At 43.5% G+C, this 13,077-nt stretch overlaps 1 protein-coding gene across 3 annotated transcripts in view; it reads left to right on the top strand.

Moving 5' to 3' along the window:
• MDC1 (mediator of DNA damage checkpoint 1) overlaps positions 1-13,077 on the top strand; it is a 133,462-nt gene that overhangs the window by 93,101 nt on the left and 27,284 nt on the right. For all 3 annotated transcript variants that reach the window (XM_069241835.1, XM_069241833.1, XM_069241834.1), the window contains 2 exons: positions 1,850-4,663; positions 12,354-12,545. In XM_069241835.1, the coding sequence (XP_069097936.1) occupies positions 1,850-4,663; positions 12,354-12,545 (3,006 nt within the window). The remainder of the gene's footprint in view (positions 1-1,849; positions 4,664-12,353; positions 12,546-13,077) is intronic.

Here is a 13,077-nt window from a genome sequence, read left to right as displayed (position 1 = left end):
ATGTGGGTGTGTGTTTCATAGTGCTGAGGGTGGGTGTGGTATGTGTATCAGTGTCAGGTGTGTGGATTTTGTTTAGGCCAATGTTGTGGTGTTTTGTATTTGGGTGGCCATTCTGAGCGCACCAGTGGGTACCGCCATTGAATGTCCGCTGTGGTGATTCGTGGGTCATAATGTGGTGGCCGTTGTTTTGTTGGCGTAACAGTATGGGTGATCGTACAAAGACTTTACACTGACCTTTGGGCTGGCGGATTTGTGTATGTGGCAGTATTCTGTTGGTTTGGTGAGTGTCATAATATGGCAAACTGATATTTGCCATATTGGCGGCATTCACTGCGGCGGTAAGCAGCATTTATCGCCAGTGTCATGATGAGGGCCTACATTTTATTCCTCCAAATGTTAACACTTTTTTTGATATTTTGTCTTTTTTAGGGGCGAGCACAAAGCGCTCCGTCCCCTGTAATAATCTCTCTTTGGGTTTCCAACCACATCCATGTCACGTCAGTCACTTTCATTGGTTCGTGGGCTTGCCTTTTAAAATCCACTTGGTTTCATTTGTGAAAGGCATGCATACGTCCGGTGTTTAGCCCACCTACACAGCACTGGTAAACTACTAAAAACATACGAGGCTCGATTTTTTTTCAGCATGGTTTCCCGACTAATTTCTGTTTATTTTCCACGCAGCGCAATCACGCTGGGGTTTACATAGCGCGATTGCGCTCAGTAAAATTTCAGCACGATAGCGCTGCAATTTACATAGTGCAATGCGCTGCATTTTTTTTCTTTTAATTTGTGTGGCAAGAAAAGTCCGGGTAAGAGTTTACAACGCTAATAGCTCTAACTGGAGCAAATGAGAGACCCGTTGCATTGAAAATGCTTGTTTTTTGTGTGATTGAAATGTACATTTTTGGTTTGTTTTTGGTTTTAATTTTTATTTTAATCGAGTATATTTACCTGTGTGATTGATTTCTTTTTTTAGTGTATATTTTTCCTCTTTTGTAAGTTGCATCTATTTTCAATAGTTTTTGTAGTTTTTTTATATTTGTATGTTTGATTTTGTTTTACTTTTCCTTTCTTTATATTTTTATTTGTATTTTGCATCAACTTTGTTAGTAATTTTTAAGTGTAATTTTCATGAATTAAGTTGTGTAATTACACTGTTTTTGTAATATCTACATGTGTTTAAAATGTTTTAATTGAGTATATTTTTTTATTTCAATTTATATATTAGTGTTTTTAAGTTTTATTTTTTTTATTTTTTTACATTTATTCTTATATTTTCTATTTATATTTTATGTAATGTTTTTAAGTGATAATTTTAAATAAGTTTAAACATATATGTATACACACACTGTAACACTGAGATTTTGTATACATTATTTGTGTACTTTACCTCCTAGGTAGGTAAAGACAATAGTTAAGTATTTAAGACCACAATATTTTTTGCTGCAGTATTTTTGTGTAACAATATTTTTGATGATATGTTATATAAGCAGGCAAATAACACCTTTGGGCCTTTTTATGTTCCCCTCCTTCTTGTCCTCTTGAACGCTGGGTTTCTATAGTGCTGCGTGGTGAGGGTAATCGCTGTTTGAATCCCGTCTTCTGAAATGGATCCTTACTACTTGGCACCCCTTCTACACTCATTGATTAAAAAAAATCTGGTTTAGCGATGATATGTCTGGTTTAGCGATGATATGAGCCATCCCACTCATGGGTTATGTGAACCAGAACACATCCGTAATAGAATTACCTCCCCATAACTTGGCAAACCAGTATGACTATCGTGGCCATCATGTTGACAGTATCCCATTAGACACTGGTAGCTTATTTTGTGTGTGTTTTATTTTAGCTCCTAGATGTAGAACCCCAAGCAAATGAGGGACCACAGACAGCCCGTGGCCGGCCGGCAAGAAGAGCCTCTGCCACATCATCCGCACCAGCAAGGAGTAAGAAAATAAATGACACTTTGGGTGAGAGTCTCCAGGGGCAGGAGATGCAGCCTCTTGCAGAGACTGAAGATGACCAAGTTGGCAGGAAAGGGAGACGTGGTAGGGGCCTAAGAAGAAGGGCTGCCATTGAGGCGCCGCAGTATGAAGCTGCTGCTGAGGCTGACCCGCTTCCTGGACTTTATATACCTGAAGTGTGCACTGAAGCGCCAGTGACCACCGGCCCCCTTGCTCCTGGTGTAGAAGCATCAGTTACTCTAAGTGTAGATACTCCAGCAGCTATGCACACTCCTACTAGTCATGTGGAAGCGCTTCATACCAAACCTGTAAGTACTGGGGATGCTGAAGTTGTTATTAGTAACCAACTACCTGTTGTGGAAAATGCAGCTATGATCAGTAATCCACCCATGACCTCTGTGGAACAAGCTTCCATAGATCCACCTCCCGTCAATGCTACAAGTACTTGTGCGGATCCAACGGATGCTGAAGAAGCTGATTTTACAGCCACACCAGTGATGCAGAGAAGAAATGCAAAACGAGGTGAGAAGACTGCTTCCCTGCCAACGACCGAGCAATCTGTGACTCTAGCTGAGCCAGAAACTAGGGGAACTCGAAACAGGAGGAAGGCATCTGCCACAATAGAAGAGAACAGAGAAGAGCAAAAGCCTGAGTTGGTTCCTGCGCGGGGCCGAGGGCGGCAGAAAAAAGAAGTTTCCAGTGATGTTAGTGAAAAGCAGCAGGATTCAGTAGTAGTGCCAGTGGACTTACCTGCTCCAACCATAGCATCTCGGTCTAGGAAATCTTTTAGTGGCGGTATTACTGAAGAAGTGGTTACACCAACAGTATCTGTGCTTTCAAGAACAAGGAGAAGAGGTCCTGTGGAGAAGGAAGGGACAAGAGAAGAGCACGATCAACCTAAGGCATCAGGTGCAAGGAAAGGAACAAAGAAAGTTCCCACCATCGAAGCAACCAAGATTACAGAACTGGAATCCCCATCCGAAATGAGCATGACTATAGACCCTACAGCTGAGCAAACACAAGAGGCACAGACTAAAGACAGTCATCTAAGCAACAGGCATGAAGGAAGGACTTGCACAGCTGAGCAACCGCAATCCACTGGCGCACAGCTGGTGACAAAAAGCCAAGAAGGGGGTTCACTTGAGAAAAAAGACCTGGTGGGCAGTCAAGCGGCATCCCTCAGCATGGATCAAGCTGTGCCAAATGATCAGATGGAAGACATCAATGCAGAACAGGCATTGAAGAGTATAGAGACAGCTACGAGTGATCAGACTGGATATGCTTCTGTTCGACCACCCAGGAAGCGGAGAACAGTGGGCAATGGTGAGCAAGTGACTGAAAATGTGGCCTCCTCCACTTCCGATGCTCACGCATCTAGGAAGAGAAGGACAATTGGTAAAGAAAAAGGAGTAATGGAAAAGGATGAAGATGTTCAACAAAGCAAGAAAACAGATGCGAAAGAGGAAGTTGAAGTTGAGGCTGGAATGTTTTTGGATATTCAAACCATCAAGAAGAGAGGAACCAGAAAGACTATAGAAGAGACAAGAAGTGCCATCCAAACATCTGGGAAGAAAGGTCAAAAAGAGGCTGAAGCCTCAACCTTAGCTCCCCAAGCTTCTAATAAAAAGGAAGAGACTGCAGATGCTTGTGAAGGTATAATGAACACTGCCGAGAAAGTAGCAACCACATACTCTAGGAACAGAAGAACTATACAGGTTGGGCCAGAGGCAGCAGAAGAGGTCAGAGAAAATTCCCTGCTCTGCCGAGAACCTCGGAAGGGAGGAAGTAGAGAGGCAGCATCGGAAGAAGTAGCAGAGGTCCAGAACTCCACCTCATCCACCCCACTTTCTAGGAAGAGAGGAGCCACAAAACAAAGTGAAGAGGATAGCAACCTCGGCCTTAGTGTAAGTAAAGAACAGAAGGTGCATGAGATAGATTCTGCCTCGAATAGTGCAGCCTCTTCTGCTGCTGGTGACGAGAAGAGTGAGAGAGAACTTGAAAAACCCACAGAGGCAGCGGGGCGGCGAAGCAGGAAGCAGCCAAGTAAGGATTTGGCAGCATACAACAGAGCTGAACAAACACAAAGCTCAGAGCATGCTAGACAAACTGAAGGCATTGTACCAGATACAGCCATTGCAAAAGCTGAGGCACATAGCAGCCAGAGTGGGAGAAACCTCGAAGGTACAGGCAAGAAAGCAGAAGAGCATCAGAAGCTGGATTCTGGGGTTCGAGGGGCAGTCTTGAAAGGAGGAGCTGCTGGTCGCAGGAAGAGGCAAAACAAGAGCGAGGAGGGAGGCCAGGACAGTGCAGATCATGAGGAAAGCACTGAACAGAAGAGGAGGCGGAACAACACTGCACCTAATGAAGTTGCTGAAGCTTCTGCCACCATTGAAGAGGCAGAAAACACACAGAGCCAGGGAAACGTGGAAAGTACTGCATCAGAAGGTACGAGATGCCAAAAGCAGGCTGCTACCTCAAAGAAAGCAAAGAGCCAGGCAGAGGCAACACAGCCAGATGTACTACAAGTGAGAGGAAGAGGGTCCCAGCGGAAAAATGCCAGAAAAACTGTAGAGGCAAAAATCACTGAAGGTGAGCAGCTGGCATCAACGGAGGCAGCAGAGGTCTTTGAAAGCGTCCCCAGTCAAGAGGAGCTGCATTCCTTGGCTTCCAGCAGGAGCAGTAGCCGTGGACGGAAACAGGTGGGCTGCTTTCCAACCCCTCTAAAACCAGATCTGGTCTTCCTTCCATGTTCCTCACATTTTTCTAGACTCCAGCTTTTCTTTAGATTTTCTTTTCTCTCTTTCTCCCTCCCAGTGGCTACTGTGCTGCAGGCAGTCTTGCTTATGATTAAATCAGGTGTTGTAAAGAATGTGGATCATAGCTCTCTGATCCTTAGGTACTTTCTACCATACTTGCATGCACATCACCCTGTGCCCTATTTTACTTAATTTCCTTTCAGCTTAAACCATCTAAAGTTGCTTGCACTAGTAGGAAACGTTTACTAACCCTAATATGCATCTGGAGGTTTCTCCATATGCTCTCTCTTTGGTTCCATATCTTTACAAATCAAAACGTATCTATATCAATTAGTGATGGACTCCCATGTTCACTCATTGAAGTGCCTTGACATCAGGGCTTCACATCTTGACCTGTCAGGAGATGCTAAAACACCTGTTGCAAAATGTTTAATTTCTAAGGACTCAGGCATGTGTCATTGAGCCTTTTACAAGCAAGCTCCAACATTTTGCCCTTTACTTCCTGTAAGAAATCATGTTATTTGTGGGTATGTGACTACCCAGCTCAAATAATCACTTGTCAAGGTGCACCCTTAAAGACACTTAGTTAACCTGAGCCCATCCTCCTGGTAGCTACAGCACGGAATAGGCAGGCTAAGCATGCGCCAGTGTGTAAAGTATTATTGCAATACCAAAACCATAATAAACTCAAAAAGCATGACAACAAAAATCTTGAAACAAATTAGAAAACCAAAGTAGAATTTACTAAAGAAAATTACACCGAACAGTCAAAAATCCCTTAAGGTGAACCTGAAAGATGATTGTGTAACATTTTAAGTAGAAATAGCGCCAGACAGCAGAAAAACACCAATGATAGTCGCTGCAGACTGGAATCCAGGCGTAAAATGAGGCTGTCTGTCATGGAGTGTGGGACAAATATACCAACCAGATTTAACCTGGTCAAAAATATTACCTTCTGACATAATCCTTTAAATCTAATCAGTCACAGGAGTATACACCTAAAGTCCCCAGAACCTCTTGGGAGGCACTTAGAGACTCACAGGGAGTCCGGCAGAGGCCAACAGCAGGTTCTAGTCCTTCCAACTCTATTTGTGACCGGTCAGCTGGGTACTGCCAAGAAAAGGCCTCCTGTAGGTTGTTGTATCCCTGTAGCTTGAACAGGAGATCAGCCCTATGACACTTAAGGACTCATTACGAGGCTGGCGGTGACGGTCGGACCACTGCACTCCAAGCAGTCCGACCGCAACATTACGACCCTGGCGGTCGGACCTCTGTCGCTGCCAGAAACAAGGTTCCTAATTGGCTGACGGTGATCGAACGTGTGGTCAGCCACTGCAGTACTGAACTCGCCTCTGCCGTGCTGATCATGAATCCTGTTCCGCCAGCCTTTCCATGGCAGGGACCTGGCCATGGAAAGGCTGGCAGAAACACAGTACTGGGGGCCAAAGGGGGTGCACTGTGCTGCCCATGGCTGGAAATGGCACACTCAACGCAAGACAACACCCTGGATATTTTCTGGGTTAAACACACACAAGAGGAGCTGGAGCAAGAAGGGGGCATTCTCTGTCCAAGACTCAGACCTATAATCCAACATTGTGATATGGAACATCAGTTCTGCGCAATTCATGAGTAAAAAAAACTGCTCCTCCTCCTCCTCCCATAAAGACAGTAAAGAAAGTCACAAAAGAGGTCCCCGGACCATCAATGCCCTCTAGCCATGATCGGTCACGGAAACTTGCTTTGGCTGCCCCGCCCTCTATCTCAGCTCCGAAATCCGGAACGACTGTAGGTTAGTCTTTACAGTCAACCTCTATTCTTTTGGTCTGAACAAAAGCATCCAAGACTTCTGAACCAAAAGGTTTGGGTCTGGCTACTTCGATGCCTACAACTACAAGGAGGACACCATCTGTCCCTTCGGAAACTAAATTATATAAAATATCGGTCTACAAAACAACTGCGTCTGACCGTTCTTCAGTTTCATTGTTTCCAATTGAGCCTATTTTAGAAACTATAAACGTTAAGCAGTGCAAAATTCACATTGAAAAGGATCCGGGCAGAATTGTGGCTTCTCCCATCATCCTTGTAAAGAAGAATCTTTCTTTTCAGCAGGATCTTGATACCTCACCTTCTCCTAAAAAACAACATAAGGAGAAAGCTTCTACATCTGCAGCAGCGGCTCCTCTCCTAGCTCTGCCTACATCTGCCTCATCTCCACCTCCGCTTTCTCCTCCACCTCATTCTCAAATTGTGGAACATTACACACCACAGGGTTCCCATGTATATGGTAAGGAAGATCTAGGGGAGGTTCCACTTGGTCCTGACCCCTGGGATACTTATGATACAGAACCTATTATAGATACAGACCCAGATCTCGATCCTGCCCGCCCGTCCCCTCCAGAGGGCACCGCTGGGTATCAACAAGTAATAGCCAGGGCGGCTGCTTATCACAATGTGCAATTACTAGGATCCAATAGAAGAAGACTTTCCGTTGGGTACTCTCACCACCACACACAGGGACATACCAGGAGTGCTTCAACATGTGCAAGACATTTTTAAAGAGCCTGAGCGCTCCTGTATAATTACACCATGGGTAGATAAAAATTAAAAAGCAGCTCCATCGGACCCAATACATATTCGGTCGCAAGTCCCTCCAGATTCCATTGTCACTGCCACAGCCAGGAAAAGAGTAAACAGCCAGGCTACTGGAGATTCTCCTCTAGAGAAGGAAAGTAAAACAAATTGATGCAGCAGGGAAAAGGGTTGCTGCACAAGCAGCCAATCATAGACGCATTGCCAATTCCCAGGCATTGCTTGCAAGATATGATAGGGCACACTGGGACAAAATGGAAAACCCTCTTCAACACCTCCCAGAAGAAAACCGTAAAGGTGCACAGCAAATTGTCTCTGAAGGCGAAACAATTGCAAATACTTCAAGTAGATGTGCACTTGATGCAGCAGACACAGCCTCACGAGGGGTCAATCCCAGTATCCTCCTTAGAAGAGATGCCTGGTTAAGGTCTTCTGGTTTCAGACCAGAAGTCCAACAAGCTGTCCTCAATATGCCTTTTGACGGAGAGCACCTATTTGGGTCCCAGGTTGACTCTGCCCTCGAAAAACTTAAAAAAAGACATAGACACAGCTAATGCTGTGGGTGGTTTACAAAATTAACCAAACACAGGTTTTTGTTGTTGTTCAATGTACAGGGGTGGCTACAGAGGGACTGCATCCTCTGATTATACCCACTCACAGCAGCATCAGGCCTCTTCCTCCAACTCTAGAGGGTTTTTCAGAGGAACATCTCGAGGAAGCAGCTCTAAGGGCAGAGAAAAACCACCAAAACTCATGGTTCACCCTCTGCAGCCAAACTTTGACTACCTCCACATTCCACCTCCTCATTCCAGTCCAGTAGGGCGGGCGTCTTCAATTTTACCACCAACAATGGACAGAGATAACATCGGACCAATGGGTCCCATCCATTATCCAGTAACATTATTGTCTAGAACTTACATCAACACCCCCAGACATTTCACCTCGCAGACACAAAATGTCAACAGAACGTCTCACTCTTTTAAAATAAGAGCTACAATCTCTACTATTAAGGAAAAAAAAAAGCAATTATCTAACATCATGAGTTCAAGGTTCCTTCTTTCGGAGTTACAGCCGCTCCCAGGGTACTCACCAAGTGTCTGGCAGTAGTCACAGCACATCTGAGAAGGCAACATATACACGTATTTCCTTACTTGGATGATTGGCTGATCAAAGCCAACACTTTAAGTTCATGTCAGTCTTCCACTCAAACAACAGTAGACCTTCACAAGTTAGGGTTCACGATAAACACCCTAAAATCACAACTCCAGATTCAACCATATCTAGGGGTTGTACTCAACATACAATATGTCCACAATTTTCAGGAAACAACTTCTCAAATACAGGTCAATCAAATTACACAGTGAAAACACGGATCTGACTCCTAGGCATGATGGCATCCTGCATTGCCATCGTCCCTCATGCCAGACTTTATATGCGGCCCTTAGAACAATGTCTTTCTCGTCAACGGTTACAAGTTCAGGGTCATCTTCAGGGTCTAGTGTTGGCAGATTGTACAGCATACATCTCTCTCCTGTGGTGTAATTCCACTAATCTACTCAAAGGGCGGGCTTTTCAAGACCCTGTACCCCAAATAGTTCTAACCTCAGATGCCTCCCTCACAGGATGGTGGACTCATCTCGACAACCTCACAGTGCAGGGATCATGGGACTCCAGCTACCAGACCATGCACATCAATGTAGTAACATGGCATTAGCTCATTGGGTTTGGGCGTCCCACGGTACCTTATAGGAGGTCAGAAATATACGAAAGAAGCTATTCCATTGGGGAGAAAGTGAAAACTAGTTAAGACAAGCCCACTTGCTATAGAAAAAGCTGGAAGGAAGTTGTTGGATACCATTTGCTATTGGCGTTTCAGAGAGGGAACTGGAAAACGTCGTATCTAGAGGCATTATGGCATCTGACAAAACTTGGAGGAGACATCCAGCAGTGAAATCACTCGGTGTAGCTTATCAGCGTCATCACAGGAGGATGATGTAATACTAGTGACTTCAGTATGCTCTGCACCACTGTCAAGGTGCCCTGAGAAGGAATCTCTTGTATGCAAGTCTTTATATTTCCACCCATGCAAAAAAATGCTTGAAATGTAACAAGCACATTGTGCAGTCAAGACTTTTATTGCAGCCATTCTGGACACTATTCCATGGGCAGTTCTGGTATGTGGAAGCATGCGCCCAGATCAGATTACCCTGGCCAAGTTTTAGAAAGAACACCCTGTAGATGAAGGAGTTTGAAGAGCACTTGGTGATCTCCCAAAATGACAAGCGGAAGAGCATGTCTGCACTATGCAGTATTTCAGAACACACTGCAGTGAATGCCACAGTGGGGGTGTGGAGGGATGTTTGGGTGCTCATTCGAGTCTAAAAACAAACTTTTAGCTGAAGCAATAGACACAATTAAAAGTACACAATAAAAATGTGTATAGAAAATAAGTTAGAAAAAATAGGTTACACCATTATATTTTTTAACTTGTTTAGAAAAAATCTAAAAGAAGAAAAACGAAAATAAAATTATATAAACAGTAGTTCTAAATGGGTAAACGAAAATTTTTACAGCAGCACACAAAAGAAAAACACTCCAACAAAAATATAATATCCAGTATATTCTGCACACAATCACACATTGTGTGTAAAAATTGACTGATTGAATGAAAAGGTCATGCACGGCAGTGGGTTGGCCACCCATGGGGGTCTTTTATGGCCGCGTAGTGGCTGGACAGCGCGCTGTGCTGCCACTTCCCTGTTGCGCATGGAGGAAAACTGTCCACAGCTTGGAGTTGGGTGGATGTGATAAAAAAAAATATAGAAACTTTTCTTAAAAAAGAAAGGTAAAGTGCTGTTATAGGTAGGTATGGGAAATAAATGTAACTTGCATTAAAAGAAAAAAAGTCAGAAATTTACTTAAGAAAAACAAAGGTTAAAGTGATGTCATAGTTGGGCATATAAAAAAGACCTTAAGTTGCATTTAAAAAAACAAAAAAACTGAAATTACTGAAACAAAGTAAGGTTGAAGGGACGTTACCGTTAAGTGACAACATAAAGTTTTAAAACCAAAAAAAGCACTGAAATTCACCAGTTATAGGTCAGTGAGGTAACTTTATCTTGTTCCCCACCATACACTGCATATGACCTCACATATTAAACCACTCCTATAACCTCATTAATGACATCAGTCGTTGCATGTCAAACTTTATTATTGATGACATCACTCAGGACATCATCCAAGCTAGTGCTCTTCAAATTATTCTATAAACCACTGGATAATATTACAAAACACAGTTGGGTGTAAGGGGCTCACAAACGTGGAGCATAGATTAACTCTCTGTGCTTGTGTGCAAGTGCAAAGTAGAGACGCTGTAGTGCTGGGGCCAAGTCTCATTCAGGTATGTGGCGCACACTTGAGCTACAGGTGAAGTGCTAAGTGCAAGCAGTAATTCATGTACACAAGATAGAGACTGAGCTATAGTGCGAGTTACACGCATACGTTTTCAATAGGTTGATCTTTAAATGAAAGGCCTATTACCAAAAATATGTGTGAAAATCTTAAGTTTTATTTTACAAGGCATTATTTACCTGTGGATTTCTGTCTACCTGCTTATGTGAAATAGTTCTCCTTTAAGGTTATAGACAATTTCTATATGAACTGGAGATTTATAAAGTTCTGATATTTATTTATAGAAGTTCACTGGAACTTTTAAGACATTGTGGATTATTGAGCCTATAATAGATGGATGACTCACTAACACACGGTTTAAGTTATACTTTGGTTTGCATTGTTCTTTTGGTGACCCCTTTCTGGTGATTTCAGGAATATATGTAATATATGTTTACACACTACCCAGGGTTATTCATAGTGCTTGTTTGTACGAGCCTTCCCAGTGCCTAATGCGTAGATGAGAAGCAGTTGCCTTCAAATTCTAATTCAGATGAGTTATTTAACAGACACACGTCATTAAGATAAATAATGAACAAATATTTTCTTGAGCAGTATTCAAGGTTTAATACATTACCGATCGCATTAATATCAACAGAGCCATTCTCTTTCTTACACAACTGAATACCAGGGTAAAAAACACACTATGTGGGCAGGTTTAACAGATAAGGTTTACGTCCTGCATGTTGCAAAAGATTACACCCATCAGCAGTAGAGAAGCTGTAGAAACTTGGGTCTAGTTGTAGTTTGCTGAATACCTTCCAGTCTGAAAAATATGGATCACTCTGACACATTTATGGAATAATGTCATCAGTGATACCATTTAACATGTCATCAGTGATCTAATATGTGAGGTTATAAACAGTGCGTGGCGGGGGCACAAGTTATACTTAGCTCACTGAACTATAACTGGTCATTTACATTTTTTGGTTTGAAAACCTTGTTATGTTTGACATTGCCACCTAACGTACTATAATCTCCCTTTAACCTTTGTTTTTTTTAGTGAGTACATACATATGTTTTTTTATTAAATGAGGCTGGTGCGACAGCTGTTTATAGGCAGACCTAAAGCTGTGCTGTCCATGTACATCTACCGTCCCAGCAACATCACAGCATAGTGACCGTCCCAGTTAATTTCGAAACTCGGTTTCAGGGAGGAGAGAGCATAGGTTTACGATTTTAAAGAAGATACAAAGATACCATTTATAGAGCTCTCGGCTTTGTGCTTGTAAATAAGGTAATCAGTTGGTCTATAGAGAGAGAGAGAGGTGAGTGAACACAGTGAGTGTGTAGTCCAAACTCTCCTTTCATTTAAAAGGTTTCCTCCCCAGAGAAGGTGTGGATTGAAAGATCATAGCTGCAGAGGTTTCCTTTGTACCTTAGATTGATCACTTGTGGAATAGAAGCCCCTGTTATTTCTCCATGGATTACTCTATCATAGAACAGGTTATAAAGCTCTGACCTTTTAGCCCTCTGTACAAAGAGCTTCAACTGGCTCCTCTCACACTGCTCCTCTGTCTCTGCCCTTCCTCAGGAAAGGATTTACGATTTTTCTGTCTCCATCCCCTCAAACTATCCTGTATACTTCTTTCAGGCTCAGCAGACAGATTCCTCACAAGAGTCTGTGGCACCTGGAGGTAGGCACCGGAAAAAAAGCTCTGCTTCCTCTGAAGGCAAAGCTGAAGAAGTAAGTGCACCTCCGCAGGCAGACACCCCTCGCCGCAGGAGCCGCACCCCTAACCTCAGCCACAGCCCTGGTGTCTTCAAGGAGCACAGTGCGCCTAAGGTAAGAGCAAATGGGAGAATCTGGGATTCTCATTAGGTGCCATGTAGATCTTCTGGGGAGCTTGAAGTGAGGAGAGGGGGACACGTGGTGATTTAATGGGGGACCACATACAACTCTTCCGGGGTGCAGAGGCAGAGTCCTGGCTGAGTGGGACATGCAGGTCTAAGGGCCAGTAAGAGCATAACTTTCTATAGTTTTGTATTCAAGGGATGGTGCAGTGAAGCATGTGGTCCGTTCCTGCTAAGGCACAGCCTCATGGGTGTGGGAGTGCTTGCCGGTCCGAATGGGAACAGCACTGAATTCACCATGAGTTTCCCATTTGTGCATGAACCTTCCCTGATGTGCCTGGTCCCTCATGGCCAGGAGAGTCTTGGTGCATTTCATGGATATGTAGAAAATAGGAGATTTGAGTCTGTCCGAGAGAGGAGGAACATCAACATGAATTCTTCATCCACTCCTCCACCCCTACCCTCAGTCTTCCGGGCTAGACATGGCACGTTGTGATGCAGATGAGATCTGCGTTTTTAATCAC

This window comes from Pleurodeles waltl, chromosome 6 (assembly GCF_031143425.1).
Source record: "Pleurodeles waltl isolate 20211129_DDA chromosome 6, aPleWal1.hap1.20221129, whole genome shotgun sequence".
Lineage (NCBI taxonomy): Eukaryota > Metazoa > Chordata > Amphibia > Caudata > Salamandridae > Pleurodeles > Pleurodeles waltl.
This window is presented reverse-complemented; position numbering and strand designations above follow the sequence as displayed.